Here is a 27,629-nt window from a genome sequence, read left to right on the forward strand (position 1 = left end):
ACACCTGGGGCTGTGTCTGCCAGGCCATCTGGAAATGTGGCATTTCACCTTCCAGAGCTCAAAGACACAGGAAGGAGCTCAGCCTCTGAGCCAAGCCACAGCATCTGATACGCTGTGTCAAAGACTACAAACCTGTTAGTGTTTCTGGATCCTGCCAGACAGCGTTCCCAGCTTGGAAAGACGCACAAGGGCAAAGGCACCAGGCGAGGCTCCTGTCTATGGTGCTTTAACGTTTGAGAGGCAGGAAATCTCTGGCAATGAAGGTGAACCCTGAGTGATAAGGGGCAGCCTGCCCATCTCCTGTGCGTCCTGTCTCTGCCTTTCTATTTTCCTATGAAAAAGCAGATTCCCATAGACTGTCGTTAGAGGGCATGTTTCCCAGCTTGAAAGGGGGCTGTACATCAACTCCCCTATGTCGGGGACTTAACAAGAAAAACTAGGTCCTCCTGTGTATAGCCCAGGCTGAGCAGTTTGGCTCTTGTTGGAAACTACTGAATAAAATACATGGAAGGCCGGTTTTACTTTTACGAATTAATTTGCACTTTCCTCTCTCTTGTCCCACTTCACAGGCTCGTCAGCTCCCCCATCTCAGCTGTCCTCTGCTGCCCGCGTGTCTCCAGTCTCCCAAAGGACCACCACCGCTTGTCCTAGAAAGGGGATCCAGGCTTGGAGCCAGCCGACTGGATTTGAGCTTTAAGGTAAGGTTTTTGTTCAAGAACTTTAGCTGCCAGAGGTATAACATGTCATTCAGATGCTGGGAAAATAATAACCATGATGGAGATGTTTATATACACAAGGATGGTGGGAATGATAAAGAGGTAAACTTCCTAATTCCTCAGAGGACCACATAACTTTACAAGGACTGGGTCTTGGAATGCTGGTAAACTGTTCTACAGCAATAGAAAATGTATACAGGGTGTTTACGATACTGTGCTAATGAGATCCCATTCTTGTACATATTACCTGTACATGCATAGAAAACATCTAAAACGATGGATATGAACGTTGGGGGTGAGACACCCAGTGGCTTTTACTCTATTCCTTATACTTACTGAGTTGTTTGAAAAAAATTAAGTGAGCATATATTTAATAATCAGATAGGGAAAATAAAGATCTTAAAGATGAGCAAGGAAATCATTAAAAGTATATCCTAAGTACCTCAAAGGAGTCTAGTAGATTGAAATTACGTAACATAATGCAATTTTGAAAGTTGTGTAGTTTCATAAAAATACAATGTAGTACCTTTTTCTCAGTCCTTAATCTCTCCTCCTTACTTAGAATTAATAGGCACACCTTTATGTATGTTTAGATTCAGAATTTTATTTTAAATAGATTTCTGTGCCATAACATAATGTCTGTGATACTCTTACTAAAAATTATGTATAATGGTCAAATTCTAACAATTTTTGCAACAAGCTCTCATTACATTTTCTTCAAAATAGGAGAAGTTCACATTACATACCATTTTGAACATGATTGTTTGCTTACAAATAATTTACTGTAAAAATGTTATTTTCAAAGAAAATTTATGGGAAATGATAAAGCAACTACAAAAATCTTTACATAAAATCCAGGATAAAAATACTTTTGGGGGGTTGAAAATTTATCAACATGTATATGTGGATTATAAATATATTTTGGCAATCTGATGCATTCAAGGGCACTTTAAAAGTTGTCTAGTTAAATTACTACAGATATGACATGTTTGGTGAAACCCAATCTGTAAGTCTGACACCAACAATCATTTCTTCCTGCTAAAACATAGAAATAATTTATCTGAAAATGGAGTGCTATGAAGAGTTCGATTTCTTCATAAAGATTCCTTTATAAGTTGGGCTAATCCCTGGAAGGCCTAAAAATGAACAGAGAGAAGAATTAATAAAGTTAGGATGCTGTTTAGGAAAAGTCTGTCATAACTTGAGAAATTTAAACAGAGTATCCATCTTAGGTTGAGATCAGACAGTGAAAAGTCAGGATTAACCTCAGTTTTATCTGGGTCAGAGGCCGTCATGTCCACTAATATACGTAGACAGAAGCACATCAGAGGCCCAGGAAATTTTTCAAATCCTTATTCCCTCAAGATCATCATTTTCTCTCAGAACTTGAATTATTTTTTTCATATACTCTCTCACCTGCACATGCCTTCTGTATAGTTTCAGTTGTCCAGCTCTATGCATATATAACTTATGAAAAGCATATTTAGTGACATGGGTCCTTTTCATATATAAATTATGAAAAGCATATTTAGTGACATGAGAAAGCAAGTCAATCAAGAACACAGCCGGAGACAACCCATCTCCAAGGATAAGTATACACTCTTCTTACACTTCCTGGACTCTTCAGTTTATGGCTCTTCTGTGGGTTCCCGACATACAGTTCTTAGGAACTTGCTTCTTGGTTTCCTGTAATCCTGGTTAAAGCTGGACTTTGTGATTAAGCAATTACTTAACTCTAATCATTCATATTATTCTATTTGACCCTTCCACCAGAGATAGAGATGGGTGGCTTCATGAATTTGTACTAAGGCTCATGTTAATTCCAAGAAGGAGCGAAAGAGGTTCTCTTTGTAACTTGTTGATAATCTGCCAACACTGTTGAGCAGGTCTGAAATCTATTCGACTCCAACTTGGTCACATCATTTGTCTATAGAAGCCTGGCAACTTCTCTGAATGGTAGTTTGTGACTTTCCAACCAATACCCATTTTGCAGAAACCCAAGAAGATATCAAATAGTGTTGTAACTCACAGAATGAACACAAAAAATAAATGGATATCTACTTTTACTCTAAAGAGAATATTGTACTCACCATGTCCATCTGCTCTGGAGAAGCTAAAGAGAAGGATGCTCTGAAGTAGGGGCAAGGAGCTGAACTATCAAGGTAGAAATGATATCCAGGAAGCATGAATATCTAAGAGAGTTTATGGAAAACAGGTGATGTACCATTAAAGAAAACGAAAAGAAAATATAGGTGAATCTAATCTCAGAGTGGAGGATGACTTTTAAACTTAAAAAGCAATGAAAGAAATCACAAGAGAAAAATCAATTTATATAAAATTACTGCATGTCGTACAATAAAACTAAAATCATAGAAACCAGTGTTTACATAAATACAGGAATTCTACTTCTCCATATATTATAAAAAATGCACAGAAACAGAGGAAAAACTTTAAAATGGACAAGGACAGCTTATTCAAGAAATAGAAATGGTAATAAACATGAATAAATGTTTAACATAACTAGAAAAGTAAAATAAATCCAATGAAATATCATTTTTAAAAATATTTCATTTTTTTTTAAGTTAAACTATAGTTGATTTACAATGTTGTGTTAGTTTCAGGTATACAGCATAGTGATTCAGTTATACGTATGTGTATATGTATATCTATCGATCTATCCTTTTTCATATTCTTTTCCCTTATAGGTTATTATAAAATACTGAGTATAGTTCCCTGTGCTATATAGTAGGTCCTTGTTGGTTATCTATTTTATACATAATAGTGTATGTATGTTAATCCCAAACTCCTAATTTATCCCTTCCCCACTTTCCCGTTTGGTAACCATAAGTTTGCTTTCTATGTTTGTGGGTCTATTTCCATTTTGTAAATAAATTCATTTGTATCATTTTTTTAGATTCCACGTAAGTGATATCATATGATATTTGTCTTTCTCTGTCTGACTTACTTAGTATGATCATCTCTAGGTTGATCCATGTTGCTGCAAATGGCATTATTTCATTCTGAGTAATTCTGGCTGAGTAATATTCCATTGTATATATGTACCACATCTTCTTTATCTGTTCCTCTGTTGATGGACATTTAAGTTGCTTCCATGTCCTGGCTATTGTAAATAGTGCTGCAAGGAACATTGGGGTGCATGTATCTCTTTGAATTATACTTTTCTCCATATATATTCCCAAGAGTGGGATAACTGGATCATATGGTAACTCTACTTTTAGGTTCCTTATGAACCTCAATACTTTTCTCCATAGTGGCTGCACTATTGTACATTCCCACCAACAGTGTAGGAGGGTCATGTTTTCTCCACACCCTCTTCATCCTTTATTATTTGTAGACAATTTGACGATGGGCATTCTGACCGGTATGAAGTGATACTTCATTGTAGTTTTGATTTGCATTTCTCTAATAATTAGTGATATTGAGCATCTTTTCATGTGCCTGTTGGCCATCTGTATGTATTCTTTGGAGAAATGTCTTTTTAGGTCTTCTGCCCAATTTTGGATTGGTTTTTTTTTTTTTTTGATATTGCGCTGTATGAGCTGTTTGTATACTTTGGAAATTAATCTCTTGTCAATTGCATCATTTGCAAATATTTGTCCTCATTCTGTAGGTTGCCTTTTTGTTTTTTTATGCTTTCCTTTGCTGTGCAAAAGCTTTTAAGTAGGTCCCATTTTTTTATTTTTGTTTTTATTTCCATTAATCTAGGAGACAGAATGAAAAAGATATTGCTTTGATTTATGTCAAAGAGTGTTCTTCCTGTTTTGCTGTAGTTTTGTATTATCCAGTCTTACATTTAGGTCTGTATGCCATTTTCAATTTATTTTTGTTTATGGTGTTAGAGAATGTTCTAATTTCATTCTTTTACATGTACCTGTCCAGTTCTCCCAGCAACACTTACTGAAGAGACTGTCTTTTCTCCACTGTATTTTCTTGCTTCCTTTGTTGTAGATTAATTTGCCATAGGTGCATGGGTTTATTTCTGGGCTTTCTCTCCGGTTCCAGTGGTCTATATTTCTGTTTTTGTTCCAGTACCATACTGTTTTGATTACTGCAGCTTTGTAGTATAGTCTGAAGTCAGGGAATGTGACTCGTCCAGTTCCATTCCTCTTTCTCAAGACTGCTTTGGCTGTTAGGGGACTTTTGTGTTTCCATACAAATTTTAAAATTATTTGTTCTAGTTCTGTGAAAAATGACCTTGGTAATTTGATAGGGATTGCACTGAACCTGTAATTGGCCCTGGATAGTAAAGTCATTTTGACAAAATTGATTCTTCCAATCCAAGAAGGTGGTGTATCTTTCCATCAGTTTGTGTTGCCTTCAATTTCTTTCATCAGCATTTTTTTTTTTTTTTTTTTTTTTGCGGTAAGCAGGCCTCTTACTATTGTGGCCTCTCCCGTTGCGGAGCAACAGGCTCCGGACGCGCAGGCTCAGCGGCCATGGCTCACAGGCCCAACCGCTCCGCGGCACGTGGGATCTTCCCGGACCAGGGCACGAACCCGTGTCCCCTGCATCGGCAGGCGGACTGTCAACCACTGCGCCACCAGGGAAGCCCAATCATCAGCATTTTATAGGTTTCCAATTACAGGTCTTTTGCCTTTTTAGGTAGGTTTATTCCTAGGTATTGGGTAAATACCTAGGTAAATGGGATTTTTTTCCCTTAATTTCTCTTTCTGCTCTTTTGTTGTTAGTGTATAGAAATGCAACAAATTTCTGTGTATTTATTTTGTATCATGCAACTTTACCAAATTCATTGATGAGCTCTAGTAGTTTTCTGGTAGTATCTTTAGGATTTTTCTATGTATAGCATCATCTCATCTGCAAACAGTTACAGTTTTATTTCTTCTTTTCCACTTTGGATTCCTTGTATTTCTTTTTCTTCTCTGATTGCTGTGTCTAGGTCTTCCAAAACTTTGTTGAATAAAAGTGGCGAGTGGGGCATCCTTGTCTTGTTCCTCACCTTAGAAGAAATCCTTTCAGGTTTTCACCATTGAGTATGATGTTAGCTGTGGGTTTTTCATATACAGCCTTTATTATGTTAAGGTGTGTTTCCTCTATACCCAGTTTCTGGAGAGTTTTTATCATAAATGAATGTTGCATTTTATCAGAAGCTTTTCTTGCCTCTATTGAAATGATCATATGGTTTTTATTCTTCAATTTGTTAATGTGGTATATCACATGGATTGATTTGTGGATATTGAAAAAAACTCAAAAAACACAAACATGTGGAGGCTAAACAATATGCTACTAAACAACCAATGGATCACTGAAGAAATTAAAGAGAAAATCAAAAATACCTAGAGATAAATGAAAATGAAAACACAAGTATCTAAAACCTGTGGGATGCAGCAAAAGCAGTTCCACGAGGGAAGTTTATATCAATACAATCATACCTCAGGAAACAACAAAAATCCCAAATAAACAACCTAACCTTACACCTAAAGCAACTAGAGAAAGAAGAACAAACCAAACCCATAGTTAGCAGAAGGAAAGAAATCATAAAGATCAGAGCAGAAATAAATTAAATAGAGACTAAGAAGACAGTAGAAAAGATCAATGAAACTAAAAGCTGGTTCTTTGGAAAGATAAACAAAATTGATAAACCTTGAGGCAGACTCATCAAGAAAAAAAGGGAGGGCTTCCCTGGTGGCGCAGTGGTTGAGAGTCTGCCTGCCGTTGCAGGGGACACGGGTTCGTGCTCCGGTCCGGGAAGATCCCACATGCCGCAGAGCGGCTGGGCCCGTGAGCCATGGTCTCTGAGCCTGTGTGTCTGGAGCCTGTGCTCAGCAGCGGGAGAGGCCACAACAGTGAGAGGCCCACGTACCATAAAAAAAAAAAAGAAAAAAAAAGAAAAAAAGGGAGATGGCCCAACTCAGTAAAATCAGAAATGAAAAGAAGAAGTTACAACCAACACCACAGAAATATAAAGGACCATAAGGGACTACTACAAGCAAGTATATACTAATAAAATGGACAACCTAGAAGAAATGGCCAAATTCTGGGAAAGGTACAACCTTCCAAACCTGAAGCAGGAAGAAAGAGAAAATATGAACAGAGAAGTTACCAGCACTGAAATTGAACCAGTGAGTTAAAAACTTCCAACAAGCAAAAGTCCAGGACCAGATGGCTTCACAGGTAAATTCTATCAAACATTTAGAGAAGAGTTAACACCTATCCTTCTGAAACTATTCCAAAAATTTGCAGAGAAAGGGACACTTCCTAACTCATTCTATGAGGCCACTATCACCCTACACCAAAATCAGACAAAGACGCCATAAGAAAAGAAAATTACAGGCCAATATAACTAATGAACATAGATGAAAAGATCCTTAACAAAATACTAGCAAACCGAATCCAATAACACATCAAAAAGATCATACACCATGATCAAGTGGGATTTATCCCAGGGATGCAAGGATTTTTCAACATCTGCAAATCAATCAGTGTTAAATACCCTTTTAGAGTTATCAAATTTGGGGGTGACCTTTCAGCCTGGAGTTGAAAGATAAGTAGGCATAGGCCAAGCAAAAAGTAGGGGAAGAGTCTGTCAGGGAGAAGATACAGAGTGTAGTGTCCCCGAGGTGCAAAGAAAATTGGTCACTCATAGAGGTGGAAACACTTAATACATAGAGTGAAGGAATAAAAATGATAGGTAATGGTGTCAGAATGGTGGGACACCTGCTCTTCTTGGTGACTTCTGTGGCCAACAGCTCGCTGCCCCAGAGCATGTGTCTTCTGCTTCCTGTGCATGAAAACACACTGTCCGCAGCCTCTTTCTAGATGCCTGTGGCTGCGTGATTGAATCCCAGCCAGGAGAGGGGAAGTTGTGGTGCTACTTCTCGGCCTGGCCCTGAACATCTCCCTGTGTGACCCACCATGCCCTCAATGCTGCGGTCATCATGGATCCGTGTGTTGAAAAACTCAGAGCAAGAAGGTGGTAGGAACCTGGGTCTCTGACTCACGGCAGGAGCAGAGGAGCCTGTAGACCACATCTTTGAAAACTGTGCGTGAGTCAGAACTGGGTTGTGACTGGGTTGTGTTAAGTCTTTGAGATTGTTGTCTAGTAAAATCATGACATTCAGAACTTTAAGAAACTGCTTGTTTTTTCATGGTGTAAATCTGGCCCCTGGTTGTTGAAGTTAGGTGAGCTGGGAATGAAATGATTTGGGGGCATTCTGGGGAGAAAATTTCAAGGCTGAAGATGAGGTTTTTGTTTTTTTTCCTGATTAACAGTGAAATGAAAACTGTCATTTCTACCAATATTGGGGAACAGTTTAGGGATGTGCCAGAAGCAAGTTTCTGTGGAGAAGGAGGGAGTGGTAAGAATCTTGCAAGGTGACCAAAATCTGGGTTAAGAGAGTTGTGTTAAAGATAGAGGTTATTTAGAAAAGTTGAAGGTCCATGCAACAGGGTATATGGAATAAATAAAAGGAACTGAAAAAACTATAATAAAATATGAAGCCTGTATCCTTATCTCCTAGCTCAGGGATACAAAAAATTGCCACTTATCAAATATTGTGAATAATAATGGCAGTGATAACAAAGCAAAGAAAATGTAATAAAATTGATTTATTGTACTAAAATGCACTTATATGAGTTAAGTCATTTAAGTATTTATTAAGCACTTTTTATGTGCTGTTATTAACATTAAAACAATTAATAAAGCATGAGTCCTGCGGTCAAGTATGATGATTACAGGGAATGAGTGACTTTCCCAGGGGAGTGGATTGGCTCTTGGGTCCAGGCAGCCAGTTCTCAGCTCTGACCTCTAGACTGTCTCTTATGCTCTAGCACAGGAGTTTGCCAACAACAACACGATCTGTTCTTTGTACTCACTGCCTCAAGACAGAAGTGATACTAGAAACAGAACTTGGTGTTTACAAAAGAGTGACGAACATGCTAAAGGAATTAATTAATGGCGAACGGTTGATTGATTTGCTAAATTGGAAAGCGACACAGAAGCATATTTAGACGTCTCAGCTTAATTAGTGCCTCTGAATGAAATCTAAGTAGACATGATTTAAGTACAAAAGGAGAAAAAAAACCTAGAAATCCTTGCGGATTAATTTTAAGTGAAAAAAACAGGATATAAACTTTTCTGTGTAATTTTAATCCTGTAAAATAATTGCACAGCCATATCAAACAAACCACCCGATTAAAAAATGGGCACAAACCTGAATGTACGTTTTTCCAGAGAAGACATACAGATGGCTAAAAACCACATGAAAAGATGCTCTACATCATTAATCATCAGGTTAATGCCAATCATGAACCATTAATCATCAATGCAAATCAAAACCACAATGAGATATCACGTCACACTTATTAAAATAGCAACCAGCAAATGGACAACAAATAACAAATGCTGGCGAGGATGCAGAGAAAAGGGAACACTTGTAAACTGTTGGTGGGAATGTAAATTGGTGAAGCGTTATGGAACATAGTATGGAGGTTCCTCAAAAAACGAAAAATAGAACTACCATATGACCCAGCAATTCCACTTGTGGGTATATGTCCAAAGAAAATGAAAACACTAATTAAAAAAGATACATGCTTGGGGCTTCCCTGGTGGCGCAGTGGTTGAGAGTCCGCCTGCCAATGTAGGGGACACGGGTTCGTGCCCTGGTCTGGGAAGATCCCACATGCCGCGGAGCGGCTGGGCCCGTGAGCCACGGCCGCTGAGCCTGCGCATCTGGAGCCTGTGCTCCACAACGGGAGAGGCCACAACAGTGAGAGGCCGCGTACCACAAAAAAAAAAAAAAAAAAAAAAAGATACATGCACCCCAGTGTTCATTTCAGCATTATTTATAATTGCCAAGATATGGAAACAACCTAAGTGCCCATCAACAGATGAATGGATAAAGAATATGTGAGATATATATATATATACATAGTGATGTGATACACAAAGTTATAAAATGAATGAAATAATGCCATTTGTGACAACATGGATGGACTTGGAGGGTATTATGCTTAGTGAAATAAGTCAGAGAAAGACAGATATGCACTTATATGCAGAATCTAAAAAAATAAAATGAATAAACAAAAAGAAAGAGACACACATAATAGAGACAAACTGGTGCTTACCAGTGGGAAGAGGGAAGGGGGAAGGGCACGACAGGGGTAGAGGATTAAGAGGTACAAACTATTATGTATAAAATAAAGAAGATCCAATGATATATTGTACAGCACAGGGAATATAACCAATTTTTTATAACAACTTTAAGTGGAGTCTAATTGTTAAAAATATTGAATCACTATGTTGTGCACCTGAAACTAATGTAATATTGTAAAGCATTATACTTTCATAAAAAACAATTTCATAGACAAACTACTAGATATATACAAGGTGTTCAAGAAAATATTTCACAAATGGTCATAAAATCTGGGTGGTAAAATTATGGGCTATTTAAAAAATTTTCAATATGCTTTAATGAAGAATTATGTTACGATGAGTATGCTTTACTTTCCTAATCAGGAAAAAATCCTTTTATTTTAATACTAATGGCTTATGGTTACCAGTGGGTAAGGGGAGGAGGGTTAAATTGGGAGTTTGGGATTGACATATACAACTACTATATATAAAACAGATAACTAATAAGGCCCTACTGTATAGCACAGGGAACTCTACTCCATACTCTGTAATGGCCTATGTGGGAAAAGAATCTAAAAAAGAGTGGATATATGTATATGTATAACTGAATCTCTTTGCTGTACACCTGAAACTAACACAACATTGTAAATCAACTATACTCCAATAAAATTTTTTTAAAAATAATAAAAAATATTACTGGCTAATACTCATCAAGCATTTACTATGTGCCAGGTATTGGTCTAAGTACTTTATCCATATTTATTGCTTTCATCATCATAGCAACCCTAAGAGGGAGAGGTTCTTATTATCTGCATTTTACCCAACACCACATATAAGGGCAGGGCTGGAGCTGGGATTCACACCCAAGGACGTGGCTCCAGAGACTGTGCTCTTAGCCACTAAGCTAATCAGTAGCTGAGCTGAATGACTGTATTTCCCCTGGTTTAGACCAGGAGACTAATTCCGTAACCCAAAATCTATTACGTTCTTAGTAAGGAGTTAATGTATCTGATAGGCAAACATTATGCCTTGGGTTGGTGGGCAACGATAGATATCTCTTGCCATTTTATTAAGATATTACTTTAAAGAAAAAATGTAGCTTTTCTTCCTGTTTTACCTCTTTCTTAAAGGCTTTCTCTTCAATCAGTTTTCTTACATCATGAAGGCCCTTAATTTTAATCCATAAAAACATTCCAGCAGTAGGAACTTGCCATTCTGCCAAACCTACAAACAAAAGAGAAGAAATATTTCCCGAGACCATTTTTGATGATGTCAGCTATATCGCTGAAATGACAAATTGCAGTAACTATAAACTAGTGTTTCCAAAAAAGTTCCTTCAGTGATAGCATTTTTAAAAATACAGTTTTATGAGTTCTGAAAATTGATGCTCTGAGTTTTATTTTAAAAAGTAAGGTGAGGGTTTGAAAGGGAGAGAGGAGACTCGTGTGTTTATTTATGATTTTAGTGGGTCTCAGGGCAGTGCGGGAAATCCAGTGCCATGCCCACCTCCCTTCCTTAGAATTGCCCCTAAGCCGAACATGGCTCTTTCAGTTTTAGAAGCGGATTCCTCACCTCTTTCTAGAGGCTTCTAGTGTTTCAATAAATCCTATCATTTATGTAACTGTTCATAAGTCTAATGAATTGAAGTTTTTATCAGAATGTAGTTAATTATGAAAGGAGTACATAAAATTAAGACATTCTGGTCATTGGAAGGCTTTATGCTTCATTGCACATAAGGATAGAGAAACCAAGAATAATTATTTTGATTTTGATTATTACCTTTAAAAAAAAAACCTTGATGTTGATTAAAGCCTTTTTTTCAACTTCACTATAGGAAGTGGTAGAATAGTACTCTTATCAAAAAGATAGTAATTGTGTTTTTACCAGGACTACGTAGGGAAAAAGATATGAGGGAAATAAGAAGTGAATACTTTGTATTTACTGTTATTCTTGCCAAAGGCATTTTTAGTGGTGTAATTAAAGCCATGCAATTCATTTTACTTTCTTCCTTAATAGAAAATTAAATCTAAACCATTCTGAAATCAAATTAGCAATAGAAAATACTAGATAAATGAGGTTAATGATTAAAAGGCAAATTGTCTGTAATGAGAAACCTGCCTTAGATTGTACTGTTTTGTCTTTATAGAGTCAGTAAAGGAGTATGTTGTTGATTTCACAATTCCTCTTCTATTTGGAGCAAAATTTTGAAAACCTTTTGAGTACAGATATTATTTAACTTTAAGTAGGTTATTGCTGGTTGATTGTTAGAGTAATTGGTCGTTTTTCTTCAAACCACAGTTACTTTGCAGCAGTCAGTTATAGTAGAAATGCGTAGAATCGTGCCAGGGTTTGTGCTCTTACTTCTGAGATCATTCACAGGGTAACATTTTCTTGACAAGAATACTCCTGGACCCTGTTTCCTTCCCCAGGGTTATTAACAATACTCTGTGGTGTGTATCACTCACTCATATAACGGCTACTGTTCATCCCAGGACAGGATGTAAGTTCCACTCACCACTTAACCACTTGTCTGCAGCTGCTAATAATGCATCCCTCTGCTTCCTATAGAAATCAATAACCCTAGAAGAAGAAAACAATGAAAAGGATGTGTTTGCTACATTGATTGCAGACACTAAAAGGCTCTGGAGTCCATTCTGTAAGAATCTATTTTCTATCTTGATGAAAATGTTGAGTCCTTGATGAGGAAATAGAGCGTATTTATTTGACCTGTCTGATGGTAAACATTTTTACCATTGTGGTTTTTCCATTATTTTGGAATAATTCAAAAGTGAAAATTAATAGAGCAAAGTCCATTTCTATATAAAGTATGGAACCTAAAATACAGTACCTCTCTACATGAGCCAGGAAGCCCTCTTCTCCCCATTGGTGTAGAAGCTGTGATACCAGCAGCTAAAAGGGATGAGACAGTTATAAGGTTCATCCTTTAAAATGTGTTTTTCTGCCAAACATAACAGCAAATCACTCTTGATTATGTGCAAACGACCCTAAGAAGATGCAACAACCTGCACGAAGCCTTATAGGGTCAGCGACTTATAACAACGTTGATTAATAACAATGACAACAATAATAGTAAAAATAACAAATATTTATATGGTGCTTGCTATGTGCTGGAAACTGCTGTACCATATGAATATATTTCAGCTAAGTTGATCTTCGTAATACCCTTATGAGGCAGGTCATTATTTCCACTCTTCTGATAAAGAGAATGAGGCACAAGGTGAAATTAACTTTCCTGCAGTCACTGCTCATCACAGAGCCTGGACTTAGGTCAGACTGTCCAGCCCCAGATCCACCCACTAACTGCCGCCCTAGATGGCCTCTCTAAATATAAAACACGTACAGTCTATATATGAAGTTATACAATATATTTAGAGATTTTTGTATCTAGAATGAAAGTCCTAAATGTTCTAAATGGATAGTGAAATTTGGTTGATAACAGATAATATAGAAAAAGCCCCCAACTTGATAAAACATGGGATATCTGCACTTCGTGGAATGTATAATGTCAAAGAAATGTCCATTCTACATAAACTACCCCTTTTGCGTTCTTAGGTAGCAGTTCTGTCCTTACGGTCTGATTCTCAAGATTGCCTTAGAGATGGGTCCAATAATTTCTCAAAGCTTGTAAAGAAATTTATACATTCTCCAAAAATAATTTTACTGTATTTTAGTTAAAATACATTCCAGCTGGTGTCTGTAGGGAGCTTAGCACATGGGCAGTGAAGGCAGACATCGGGCCACCACACGGGTTTGAACCCTTGCTCTCAGATTCCAGGACAACGAAGCTAACAGTGCATTACTTCACCAAACCTCTTCCGCCCTGTTGAGTCCAACGCAGTTTTTATGGGATTCCTGGGCTAGATGCCAGGACACAGTGGAATAAGAAGATCTCTGACCCTCAAGGAGTTTGGTCTACACTGTGAAACAGCACCAGGTCCATTCCAATCTCTTTTGCTATTTAGAGCAAACATCTGCTGTGCGTGGTCTCCTAATTCAGTCCATGAGGATCTAGAGATGCAATCAGTGATTTCTCTCTCTGCCATGTTCACTCAGTCATATTTGCCAACATCTGTTTTATTTTATGATCTGATTCAAAAAATTCCTACCTGAGTGAAAGTGCTGGTGTGCATTGTTGAAACTTCTGTGTGTAAAACAATTCTCTCGATCAAGGGCTTTGGACCAGTTATAAACCCTATTCACAACCTGCACAAAGAGAGAAAAGGCACAGTACCAACCCTGCATTAACAATTAATACCTTGTTAGTGATTTCATGGGGAAGAAAGTTGCGACCTGGGGACAAATGGACCTAGACAGTTAATCCATTCTAATAAATCAAATTCTTATTTAAAATACACATTTAAATTAAATTGTATAGTTAGAATGCATATCTGACCAGGTATTTCTAAATGTGCTCTTTCGTATATGTAACCAAAAACCTGACCAGTCCCCATTAAGCTATAGCTTAATGGCCAAGTATCTTTGACCACTCGGAAGGATTGGTAGAAAAGCCTGTTATTAATAAATAAAATCAAATGGGAATACAGGTATCTTAAATGAGAACTGTTTGCTGAGGTGCAGCCTCTGTCACCTTTAGATGCAGCCTGCAGGCACAGCCAGGGCCTTACCCAGAGGACAGGACTTTGGAAAAAGAGTCAGCTCGGATGACACGCCCATCAACGTCCATGGAGAGAAAAGTCGGTGCCCAGGGCTTGAAATGGAAGAAAAATACTGTTGGTTTGGGAAGTCTGTTAGAGACCGTATCCCTACTTTGTGCAGAGACTGGGGAGGAATGGATTTGGAGAACAGTAGGACAAACATCCTTTTCCTTGTCTTCATCTCAGCCCTTTGAAATGGAGTAAGAACCAGAGATGCACGTTCTTCTATTCGTATCTGCCGATCTTCATGGCTTTTCTGCCAAACACACACACATGTCCTCGCACTTGCTCACGCTGCCACTCCCGTGAGTTTAGAGGAACCTCACACAGGACCTCCTCGTCCCAAGGCTTGAGATCCAGGATGAACAGATTTCGAGGAAGGATTCAAGAAAAACTAGTTTGGAAAAGACCAAAGCGAAGAGGGCCGTCAGCATTCAGGGCTGTTTAGGAAGAGATGCTGAGCCTTAGACCAACTAGAAACACAACAAAGGTGCAAGGGAAGACGAGCAGTGTAGTCGGTCTGCAATGCTGAAACTTCCATATGTACTTCAAACGTAAATGCCAACAAGAAAGGGGGCCATGGTCGTGTTGAAGGTGGGCGGCAGGCAGACATGGTATTCAGGCAAACTAGATAAAAAGCCAAGAGTTCTGTTTCTTCTCCGTAGATATAGAGTGGGGACTGAGTGCATGTGTTTGTTCTGTGCAGCCCTGAGAGCAAATACAGTGTTGGATTTTGTGGAATTGGGCATTGGGAGTCTGTACCACTACTGTTGTCTCCTAGGAAACCGTGCTCGTGGACAGTGGTGTACATATATAGTGGGAAAGGATCTAAAAGCCCATGATTCTGCAGGAAAGTCCCCGACCCTAAGTGACAGGGATGGCGAGCGGGAAGCATGATGCTAGGCACGCCCCTCCTCTGCCCACCACCGCCTCATGACGGAGCGCGGCCGTCCTTCTCCTTCCGCCTGGACACGCCTCCCAAGTCCTCCGGCCGTCAGCCACCCCCGAGAGACTGAGGTTGACACCCAAGGAGACACCCACTCCGTAACCCTGGCACGATGTCTAAGGAGCCACGACCTGGATTTGGAGTCCAGACGACCCTCACCCTTGACTCACTCGACCCTCCACGTGCCTGGCACAGAGAGCCAGCCGCTATTCTAAAGGAAAGGAATTTCTGGAAAGAGCAGTAATACCAGAGATGAAAATGCTCGGCAGCCCGGCTAAACTCACATCAGCACAGTAACTTACAGCCACTTGTCTACTGATTGTGGGCTGAGTTGACACTGCACTTACCTTGTTGAACTGCATAAAATAGTAAGGATCGTCTTCTATGATGAGGAAGTCGTATTTTCTTGCGAGCTAAAAAAGGTTAAAGGAGCATATTTATTTCTTAAGAGCGCTCGAAGATGAAAATCACTTGGAATCATAGTTCTTTGTACTTGTTTCTGTGTAGCTTAATATGTGATTTTAGAACAGTGTTTATAGTGAAAATCTTAGGCATCATGTTCAGCTACCTAGAGGAGACTTTACAAAAGGAGCCTGCCTCCTATTTTAAAGGAATGTCTTTGTAACCTGAAATGACAAGAAGTAGGAAAGGGAAGGGACAGGTTGAAAATACAAACATAAAATAATGAAAATCAAACTTGGGGCCAATTATTAAATAGCCTCATAGAGTTTAACATCACACCAAGAGTAACATTTCCTTCAATGAAAATATCAATTAAAGGGAAAGAAAAATCTCATAGTCAACAAGAGTGTAATAGTTTCTTGAATTTAAATTCATGGCGACCCTGGCATAGATGACTTCCTTTTACTAAAAATCATCTTCCTTGAGAGCAAGGGGTAATGAGAAGGAACTTGCAGAGCACTCTTCTAAAGGGTCAGAACAAAACAAGAACACAGCCACATAGCACATTCTTTGAAAATACCTCATAGATTTCCTTTTTGCGGTTAGTTGTTAATGAGTTCCCAGCAGGGTTGTTGCCATTTGGGACAGTATAAAGAAATTTGGGGGTGTTTTTCTCGGGGTTCTTTGAATCTTCTGGTTTCCATTTGGAGAGTATTTCTCTGAGGGAGTCTGGAATAATCCCGTGCTCATCACTGGAAACATTAATCATGTTGCAGCCCAGGGGTTGCAGCTGTCCAGTACAAAGAGAAAAGAAAGCCAGAGACTCAGACTTGATACAAAATATCAGCGTCACTGTTTCTTACACTAAGGAGAATGTTATCATTTATACCCTTAAACACAAAGCTGTTACCATTTATACCCTTAAACACAAACCTGCACCCAGCTCTACGCCCACAGTGCGTTATCTTTATAATTATGGTTAGAACTGGTTCATAAAATAGGTGTTTATTAAGGAATGTTTTTTGACAAAGTAAATTAATCTTATAAAGCATCTATGGTTCTAATACATAAAATAGTTATAAGCAGAGGTGATACTCAAAATATTGGACAGGTGGTGTAGCATGGGCACATCAGATACAGAGCAGGCTGGAATGGGGTCCTGGAGGCCCCCTACCATGCTGGCATTGGCTCTGTACTATGGGGTGTTCAGGTTGGTCTTAGGAGAGGGACCAGGGGAGCCAGGGTGGTGCTGGGGCACCAAGGAGCGTCAGGGCAGTGGCTCACCAAGGCATGTGGATAGTATACTGTACCTATTGCAAAGGCTTAAGTCACAGATAGTGGCCTTGTTTATAGACACTGTTTTATGAAAGGTTTGTGTTTTTATGTTTTATGTCTGTGGACAAACAAAGAAAAAAATCGGAACTTAATAAGTAACAAGCAAAGGAAATCATCAACGAATGGAAAGACAACCTACAGAATGGTGAAGCTATTTGCAAACAATGGAACCGACAAGGGAGTAATTTCCAAAATATACAGACAGCTCATACAGCTCAATATCAAAAAAAAAACCAAACAACCCAGTCCAAAATTGGGCAGAAGATCTAAATAGACATTTCTCCAAAGAAGACATGCGATGGCCAACAGGCACATGAAAAGATGCTGAATGTTACTAATTATTAGAGAAACGCAAATGAAAACTGCAATGATGTACCACTTCACACCGGTCAGAATGGCCATCATCAAAAAGTCTACAAATAATAAATGCTGGAGAGGGTGTGGAGGAAAGGGAACTCTCCTACACTGTTGGTGGGAATGTAAATTGGTGCAGCCACTATGGAGAACAGTATGGAGGTTCACCTTATGATCCAGCAGTCCCCTTCCTGGAGAAAACCATACTTCTAAAAGACACATGCACCCCAATGTTCATTGCAGCAGCATTTACAATAGCAAAGACATGGAAGCAGCCTAAGTGTCCATTGACAGATGAATGCATAAAGATGTGGTATGTATATGTATGTATGTATATACATATATATATATACACACACACATATACACAATGGAATATTAGCCATAAAATGATTGAAATAATGCCATTTTCTGCAACATGGATGGATCTAGAGATTATCATAGTAAGTGAAGTAAGTCAGATGGAGAAATACAAATATCATATAATATTGCCTATATATGGAATCTAATAAAATGATACAAATGAACCTATTTACAAAACAAATAGACACACACAGACATAGAAAACAAACTTCTGGCTATAAAGGGAAAGAGGAGTGGAGGGATAAATTAGGCATTAGGGATTAACATATACACAGTACTATATATAAAATAGGTAATCAACAAGAACCTATTGTATAGCACAGGGAACTATACTCAGTATCTTGTAATAACCTATAATGGAAAAGAATCTGAAAGTTATACATATATATGTATAACTGAATCACTTTGGTGTACATCTGAAATGAACACAACATTGTAAATCAAGTACAATATATTTCAATAAAAATTAAAAAAAAATAGCAGTGAGTGAAGTTCTCAGAAAAAATATTTTCAAAGGATAAGCAAACACTTTTCTTAGCAGTCAAATGTAGAATTATGCACTGAGAATAATCCAGACCCCACTTATGGTAAATTTAAAAGGTCTTAGACTTAGAAATCACATAAACATGCAATAAAAGAAGTCAATATTGGACCATGAGATAAACACACATGAACTGTCGGCATATTCCCTCACAGCCTGGCATTGGTCTCTGTTTGGGTGTGTGAAAACGTGTGTGTATGTGTGCTGTTTACATAGACAAAAATTTTATATTTATAGGCATTGTGTAATCTTATGACTTGGGAGTTTAGGAAAATAATTAACAATTAGTATCCAGTCACTAAGAAAAGGTAATTACTTTATTTTAGTTTTTTAAATTACGGCAAAATAACAAAAATTCGCCATTTTAAAGTGTGAGACTCAGTGGCATTAATTATTCACAATGTGTGCATCCATCGTCACTATTAATTTCCAGAATCTTTTCATCACTCCAAACAGACCCCCTGTGCCATTAAGCAGTAACTCCCCACTTCCCCCTCCCTCAGCCCCTGGTAACCACTAAGCAACTTTCCGTCTTTATGAGTTTGCCTATTTCAGATATTTTGTACAAGTGGAATCATACAATACGTGTCCTTTTGTGTCTGGCTTCTTTCACTTGACATAGTGCTTTCAAGGTTCATCCATGTTGTAGCAGGTGTCAGAACTTCCTTCCTTCTTCTGGCTGAATAATATTCCATTGTGTGAATGGGCCACATTTTATTCATGCATTGATGTACACTTGGGCTGCTCCATGTTTTGGCTACTGTGAATAATGCTGCTATGAACGTTTATGTTTCTGTTTGAGCCCCAGTTTTCAAATCTTTTTGGGTACATACTAGGAGTGGAATTTGTGTGTCCACAGTAATTCTATGTTTAATTTTTTGAGGCACTGATAAACTGTTTTCCACAGGGGCTGCACCATTTTACATTTCCACCAGCAATGTACTGCGGTTCCAATTTCTCTACATATTCACCATTACTTGCTCTATTCCATTAAAAAAATAATAGTCATCCTAGTAGGTGTGAAGTAGTATCTCACTATGGTTTTGACTTTCATTTCTCTAATGACTAGTGATGTTGTGCAGCTTTTCATATACTTACTGGCCATTTATATATCTTCTTTGCAGAAATGTCTATTCAAGTCCTTTGTCTATTTTTATTATTATTATTATTATTTTTTGCGGTACGCGGGCCTCTCACTGTTGTGGCCTCTCCCGTTGCGGAGCACAGGCTCCGGACGCGCAGGCTCAGCGGCCATGGCTCACGGGCCCAGCCGCTCCGCGGCATGTGGGATCTTCCTGGACCGGGGCACAAACCCGCGTCCCCTGCATCGGCAGGCGGACTCTCAACCACTGCACCACCAGGGAAGTCCCCTTGTCTATTTTTAAATTAATTTCTTTGTATTTTAATTGTAGGAGGTCTTTATATACTCTGGATATTGAACTCTTACCATATATATATGATTTGCATGTATTTTCTCCCACTCTGTAGGCTGTTTTTTCACTTTCTTCATAATGTCCTTTGACGCTCAAAAGAGTTTAATTTTTGATGAAGTCCAGTTTATCTGTATTTTTGTTGTTGCTTGTATTTTTGTTGTTATATCTAAGAATAGTGCCAAATCCAAGGTCAAGAAGATTTATTTGCCTTATGTTTTCTTCTAAGAGTTTATAGTTTTAGCTCTTAATTTAAACGTTTGATCCATTTTGAGTTACATCTTTATATGGCATGAGGTGAGGGTCCAATTTCTTTCTTTTGCACGTGGAAACACAGTTATCCCAGCGAAATTTGGAAGAGACTTTTTTTTTTTCCTGTTGAATGGTTTTGGTACCCTTGTCAAAATCAGTTGGTCACAGCTGTATGGTTTATTTCTGAACGCTCAATTCTATCCCATTGGGATATGTATCTATCCTTAATGCCAGTACCAGCCGGTTTTGATTACTGCAGATTAAGGCAGTTGGTTTTGAAATTGGGAACTGAGAATCTTCTAACTTTGCAGTTTTTCAAGATTGGTTTGCCTATTTGGACCCTTTCCAATCCCAAATGAATTTGAGGATTGGCTTTTATATTTCTGTAAAAAAGGCTATTGGAATTTTGGTAGGGATTGCATGGAATCTGTAAATTGCTGTGGTAGTATTGACACCTGAACAGTATTAAGTCTTCCAACCCAGGAGAAGGTGATGCCTTTCGGTTTTTTGGCATCTTCTTTAATTTCTTCCAGCAATGTTTTTTAGTTTTTAATGAGGAAGTCTTTCACCCATTTTGTTAGATTTATTCCCAGATATTTTATTCTATTGGATGCTATTACAAATGGAATTTTCTTAATTTCCTTTTCAGATTGTTCATTAGAAAAGCAATGTTTATAATATATTTTTACCCCTACTTGGGAGTGTTGAGGGAATATGCCTTTCATCAAGACTAGCTAATTGCTTTCTATATACATTTTTCACAAAGATAATATTAAATTAAAAAAAAAGATAATCCATGAAGTTAGATTCAGTAGAGCATAGCGGTCATCTCATTAAATCCCCTACTCTAAGCTAGAATTACTTTGCTAGCATTTATGTCAGGTGGCCATTGAGAGTTACTCTGAGCCCCTGCAGTGATGGCCAGTGCTTTACTCCTCAGAGAGCTGGGAAGGCTGATGGTTAGACAGTTGTTACATTGAGTTGAAACTGTTTCCCTGTAGTTTCCCCCCTTTGGTTCAAGTTCTATGAACCTGAGGACATGCACAGACAAATCTAACTTCTCTGTCACATGGCTAGCTTTAATGTACTTGAGGACAATTCTCATGCCCCCGTGGAGTCTTCTCTCTCTGCGGAAAAGAGCATAGTTCCTAAAACAATTCAACCTATGGTATTATTTCCATTTCTTTGTTCACTCTGGTCGCTTTTCTCCGACCGTGCTCCAGCCTGTATACACATCGACCCAAAAGTATTGTGCCCCCGACAGTGGTGTGTTCTGACCAGGGCACAGCAGAGCAGGTGATGCGACTCCTCATTCTGGATATTAGAGTCCCGTTAATTAACACTGGAGAGGAAAGTCCTGATCGTACCATGTTACTGTACAGTTATCCTACACTGACATATGGCCATCCTTACGCATGTGGTCATATAGGTGGTAGTGAAAACATGTCTTTGTAAATTAAGTCACATTTCAGGTGGAATATTAACAAATCTGGACATGATTTTGCAAGACCCAATTTTAGCACCTCTACATTTAGACCTTGTAAGGAGAAATGTATAAAGCAGAGGGTACATTTCACATATTTTGCATATATTAATGATTCTCCTGTTTAAGAAGAAAGATGCTATTTTATGTTTCAGTGGACAGAGAATTCTCAAGGTGCAGTGGTTTCTTATTTGTTATAAGAAAGAGAGTTGCCTTTTGTAGACATGTGTACTCACAGCATGAATTGTTCCTGAATAAATAGGTTCATTTACGAGGATATTATCTCCAGGATTAATGATCATCTCAAATACCTAACAAAAGAAGCATAGGTTAGCTTCGTTAGTCTGGTTTCCAGTCTTAGAAAACACCCCCCCCCTTTTTTTTTTTAGTTTGGGCTCACTAGGATTCTAGAGAAGGAGTTGGCAAGTTTTCTGTAACTTGCCAGATGGGATGTGAGCCCTGGTGTCTCCATTGCAACTACTCATCTCTGCCTCTATGGTGAGAAAGCTGTAGACAATACGTCAGCCGATGGTGTGGCTGAGTTCCAATAAAACTCTATTTACAGAATCAGACAAGGGCTGGCTTGGCTCTCAAGCCACAGTTTGCAAACCTCCGTTCTAGGTTGGGAAAAAAAAACATAACTGCTTTGGCTCCTAAAATTTATTTATTCCTTTTATTCCTTTTCTGAAAAATTTTAAAATATTTGCTATAAGCCAGGCCTGTGTAAAGGATGGAGATAAATGATGAGCCTAAAGGCATGGTTTTTACCCTCACGGAGATACTAGTCCACCATTCTGATTAATCTTATACGAGTCACAGAATCATTCTTTCCTGCCCTGTGATGTTTCACAATCCCCAGGTCAAGCCTCTCCTCCCTATTATTTTAACAACCTAGAGCTCTTGATAAACAGCATGGCCATTATACATTGGGACAGAAGATTGGACTTTTGTTTCCTGATTTGGTCTAGGATATTCCATTTACTTTTCCTTATGAGCTTTTTGCATTTTATGACAGTGTCATCCTCTGACAAGTTTCTAATTGATTCAGGATTTACAGGACCTCCTAGGACCAAACAAATCACTGGGTGGCTTGTGTATTATTATCCATGGATCAGATGAAAACCTCATCATATACATTGGGACATGAGAAAGTCATATATCCTAAATGAGGAGGGAGGGCTTTTATTATCTAAGACATGGACACCTAAAATAATATCCATCCTGGAGAACAAAGTGGGAGAAATAGTAAACTGGATTCCCAGGAGGCCTCTGGAACAAGCATGGCTATAAGCCAGTGAGTTACTGATGCATTTGGCCATCTATGCTCTCTTCCTCTTTGATATGACTGATGTTGCAACAGACAAAGAAAAAACTTTCTTGTGCATCTTTCTGGAAAAAAAATGCACATAATGTCCCTTCCTAAGAAAAGAATTTCACTGAAAAGAACCTTTTTGTCCTACTAGTCTGGAGCATCACAAATGTTTCTCTTCAAGAAAAAAAATCAAACAGCAGCTAATCCTTTTATTTTTCCTAATTCAGTCCAAGAAGGGGGAGGAAAATTATAAAGTCTTACTTTAATACCTTATTCTGTAAAAATAATTTAATTGAAATTCATTAAAACTAACCGGATTATAACATTCACATTTACATAAGAAAGAAGAGCAAGAAAGCTACTCTGGTTTGAGATAAGCAAGAGTCATACTTTCATCTAGATGTGAGAACTGAATGTAGCGCTTCCTTATCCAGGACTAATTATTCATGAAAAAGAAAAGAAACAAATAGATGAAACTGAGAACCATATATGCAGTCTCTTTATCTGGGGACCCCCCAGTGGTGGTTACCTCTGTGGAGTTCCTGGAACCCAGGAGAGAGGCAGAGAGAGAGAGAGAGACAGAGAGAAGGAGAGAGAGAAAGTAACCCAGAGGAGAAGTCAGCCACAGACACAGACATATATGTAGACCTGGAGAAGCACAGCCAAGAGGGAGTCAGGGCACAAGGGGCAGCCGGCACAGACGATGACACCAGCAGACACACAAAGGAATGACGTTTCATCTCAGGAGTATCAGGATACACCCTCAAAGGATTTAAAAGTCATACACTGAAATGTTATAGCCACAAGCAAAACTGAAATTTAGCCTGAATCTCTGAGTCAGATGAAAGTAAGCAGCGCTCACTAAGCTGCAGGTAGGGGTTGAGTTCTCCCTGAATGGGAATCTTGTCCTAATGACTCAGAGCTCCGGGTCAATGATGATGGGATCTCTGTTTAAGAGAAATCAGGTTGCAAATGAAGCAACTGACAAAGGATTAATCTCCAAAATATACAAGCAGCTCAATATCAAAAAAACAAACAATCCAAAAATGGGCAGAAGACCTAAATAGACATTTTTCCAAAGAACACATACAGATGGCCAAGAAGCACATGAAGAGATGCTCAACGTCACTAATCATTAGAGAAATGCAAATCAAAACCACAGTGAGTTATCACCTCACACCATTCAGAATGGCCATCATTAAAAAATCTACAAATAATAAACGTCAGAGAGGGTGTGGAGAAAAGGGAACCCTCTTGCACTGTTGGTGGGAATGTAAATTGATACAGTCACTATGGAGAACAGTATGGAGGTTCCTTAAAAAACTAGAAATAGAACTACCATACGACCCAGCAATCCCACTACTGGGAATATAACCTGAGAAAACTGTAATTCAAAAAGGAACATGTACCACAATGTTCACTGCAGCACTGTTTACAATAGCCAGAATATGGAAGCAACCTAAATGTCCATCGACAAAGGAATGGATGAAGAAGATGTGGCACATATATACAATGGAATATTACTCAGCCATAAAGAGGAACAAAATTGAGTTATTTGTAGTGAGATGGGTGGACCTAGAGTCTGTCATATAGAGTGAAGTAAGTCAGAAAGAGAAAAATAAGTACCGTATGCTAATGCATGTATATGGAATCTAAAAAAACCGGTACTGATGAACCTAGTGGCAGGGCAGGAATAAAGATGCAGATGTAGAGAACAGACTTGAAGACCCAGAGTGGGGAAGGGGAAGCTGGGATGAGGTGAGAAAGTGTTATGGACATATACACACTACCAAATGTAAAATAAATAGCTAGTAGGAAGCTGCTGCATAGCACAGGGAGATCAGCTCGGTGCTTTGTGACCACCTAGAGGGGTGGGATAGGGAGGGTGGGAGGGAGGCTCAAGAGGGAGGGGATATGGGGATATATGTATGCATATGGCTGATTGACTGTTCTACAGCAGAAACTAACACAACATTGTAAAGCAATTATACTCCAATAAAGATGTGAAAAAAAGAAAGAGAGAAATCAGGTTGGTGAATGTCTTTACGTTCCATTTATGATTCTAGGTGAAGACAAGGAAGCCTTCATAACCCACAGAACATGATGCTCTGTGGCTAAGGGAGAGATGGCTGTATGGGTGAACGTAGTATTTGATGCTTCCCGCGGGTGCCCTTCCTTCCAGTCTTACCTTACAGAGACCTTCTTGGCTGCCACAGGTGACACACATGTCCATTTGTCCTTGGCTGGGTAGATAATGGATGGTGGGAGGATTATGCAATTTTACTTGTAACTGTTTTAGCCAGGATAACAGCTCTGGGAGCCTAAAGCATAAAATGCACGTAAAAATTGACAGTAGTGAAAGTCATGATAATAGTAGACAGGAACTAAATGGTGGCTTTATAGCAGGCACTTTAAAGGTCCTCAAATGCTTTTTGCCAATATTAATATCTTTACTTAAAAGACAAGGCAACAGACTTAGAGATTAAGAAATCCACATAAGTTAATCAGTTGGTGATTAAAAGAGCTTTCTCATTCCAAAGCCCTGTACTTCTTCTTTTACATTAGAGCTCTCACTGCGTAATTCATTTTTTGTTTCCCTTAGGGAGATTTCTGTAGGATACCTAGAAGTGCAGGTTCAGTAAGTTCTTTGCATCATGGAAAGAAAAGCCTAGGTATACATTATATACAATACAATTTTTATGCACCCAACATGCATTATTCTTCAATCACAGAGCAAACAGGCTTTAATAAAGTATAATTCATAGACACTCTGCAAGTTACCCTTTATCACTGGAAGACCAGCTAAGGAAAGCCTTAGAATACGTGTTCCAGTTTGCCTTTATGAAATTAAATACATCTGAACTGAGGGCAACATGCTTACATAGCTGCCTGTTTAGAAAGGGAACATAATCATTAAAAAATTTCCCCAGGGGCTTCCCTGGTGGCGCAGTGGTTGAGAGTCCGCCTGCCGATGCAGGGGACACGGGTTCGTGCCCCGGTCCGGGAAGATCCCACGTGCCGCGGAGCGGCTGGGCCTGTGAGCCACGGCTGCTGAGCCTGCGCGTCCGGAGCCTGTGCTCCGCGGCGGGAGAGGTCACAGCAGTGAGAGGCCCGCGTACCACAAAAAAAAAAAAAAATTTCCCCAGGACCTAAACTGGCTGCTTGCTGGGTCATCCTTTTCCTCCTTTCTCCTACCCTGCTGCTTCACCAAGCTATATTCTCTTTCTTTTCCCAGTCTCAGATCAAATGGAACCACCTTCCTAAAACCTCTCCCTCCCCTAGTCGTATAAGGTTGAGAACAGTCCCTGGCCTCTTAGGCATTCAGTATCATTGCTGCAATTATTTTTTCTTCTAAAACTCTTCCCCAAACCTTCCTCACTGCTGAATACCCAGTTAAAAAACGCACACGTCACTCTATCAGCGGGCTGTAGAATATTGCTCATGAAAATGAACCAACAAGGTTACATTATCTACTGATCAGTACCCAGCACTCTGAGAATACTGCAGTGCTCTCTTCATCATCTCTTCATCAAATTGGATGGTCTCTCCATTGTCTATGGTGATAACCGCAGACTTGAAAGGGAACGTGTTGGGGTTTGGTGCTCCAGTCGCCAGGGAGAGGACAGATTTCGATGACTTGCCCAATATCTCAGCTACAACAAATAAGGAGGAGAAGAAACACTTTCAGTGAAGACCTTCCTAAACAGAGATGGTTCAGCATGCTGCATTAAAGTCAGTAAAACTTTATTTAAAGTGTAACGATTTCTAGTGATAGAATGCTAGTCCGAAAGAAACACAGAAGATGCCTTTTTTGTGGGCCGACCTCACCGGTGGAGGAACTGAGGAATAGACACGTGCATCTAAGAAGGCGGAGTGATCAGGCAGACAAGCCAAGGGTCACAGTAGGAGAAGACGGGCTTCCACTCGGCCTGTCCGTGCCCGGCTCCGCGCGCACCCCTCTCTCTCCGGCGAACCCGCCCTCCTCACTCCGCACGCGCCCGCACGCTGAGCCGAACCCCGACTCCTGTGGCCGGAAGAGCCCTCTGGAGCCTAAGCAGGACGTGTCCACGGCGGCCTGCCCTCTCTCTACTGCTGATGGCCCACACTCGTGCCCGTTCCAGCGCGCCTTCTGTGCCAGGTCTGCGCAGAGCTGGGCTCAGGCCGCCCGGAGCAGCTCTGCGGGGACCGCCCCCTCCAGTGGGAGAGCAGGGCCCGGACTCACCCATGACTCGAAGGGCGGAAGGCTTTCTGGCCGCGCTCGCAGCCGTGATGAACCGTGTGTAATTCATTCTCGGATTCCAAGCGGCAAGCCCCGCCTTATGTGGTTGAAGCCTGGGAAAACCAAGGATCCGCGTCAATCCCGCCCCCTAATCCCTGCCCTGGAAAGGCCACCTCTGCTGTCCCCCGCGTGTGGTCTGGCGCGCGGAGCCAGGAGAGGCCGCCGAAGGCCCGGCTGGTGGCCGCGCGAGAGCCTGGTTAGGATCCGGCCTGGCGCGTAGCAGGACTGGCAAAGTCCACTGGCAAGTTAGCTTGCGTGCCCCTCCCGCCCCACTCTCTTTGGTACCTCCCCGTGCCGAGCCCCTCCATCCCAGCCCCGCCCGCCCCGCCCCTCGATTCCGGCCACGCCCCTGACACGCCCCTCCATCCCGCCCCCGCCCTCGTGTGCCTTTAGCCCGTCCAGCTCGTGACCGCCTGTCCTGCTGGGGA

General features: G+C 39.9%; 1 protein-coding gene and 1 long non-coding RNA gene across 2 annotated transcripts in view; one reads left to right on the plus strand and one right to left on the minus strand.

Annotated features, from left to right (window-relative positions):
* Window positions 1-1,294: 1,294 nt before the first annotated feature.
* On the minus strand, window positions 1,295-27,493 carry LOC101279076 (kynurenine/alpha-aminoadipate aminotransferase, mitochondrial). Its single transcript, XM_004286960.4, is given in 13 exon segments — window positions 1,295-1,852; window positions 2,807-2,908; window positions 10,946-11,052; window positions 12,344-12,408; window positions 12,677-12,738; window positions 13,956-14,052; window positions 14,475-14,557; window positions 15,798-15,863; window positions 16,433-16,642; window positions 21,847-21,921; window positions 25,111-25,243; window positions 26,407-26,575; window positions 27,145-27,493. Coding segments are annotated over 13 exon segments (1,278 nt in total). The 5' UTR covers window positions 27,212-27,493; the 3' UTR covers window positions 1,295-1,810.
* The window catches only part of LOC125964778 (uncharacterized), a 33,489-nt gene continuing 8,033 nt past the window's right edge, over window positions 2,174-27,629 (plus strand). Inside the window, exon 1 of the long non-coding RNA XR_007478054.1 lies at window positions 2,174-2,557. This is a non-coding gene — a long non-coding RNA (uncharacterized LOC125964778). The remainder of the gene's footprint in view (window positions 2,558-27,629) is intronic.

Source organism: Orcinus orca, chromosome 6 (assembly GCF_937001465.1).
Source record: "Orcinus orca chromosome 6, mOrcOrc1.1, whole genome shotgun sequence".
Lineage (NCBI taxonomy): Eukaryota > Metazoa > Chordata > Mammalia > Artiodactyla > Delphinidae > Orcinus > Orcinus orca.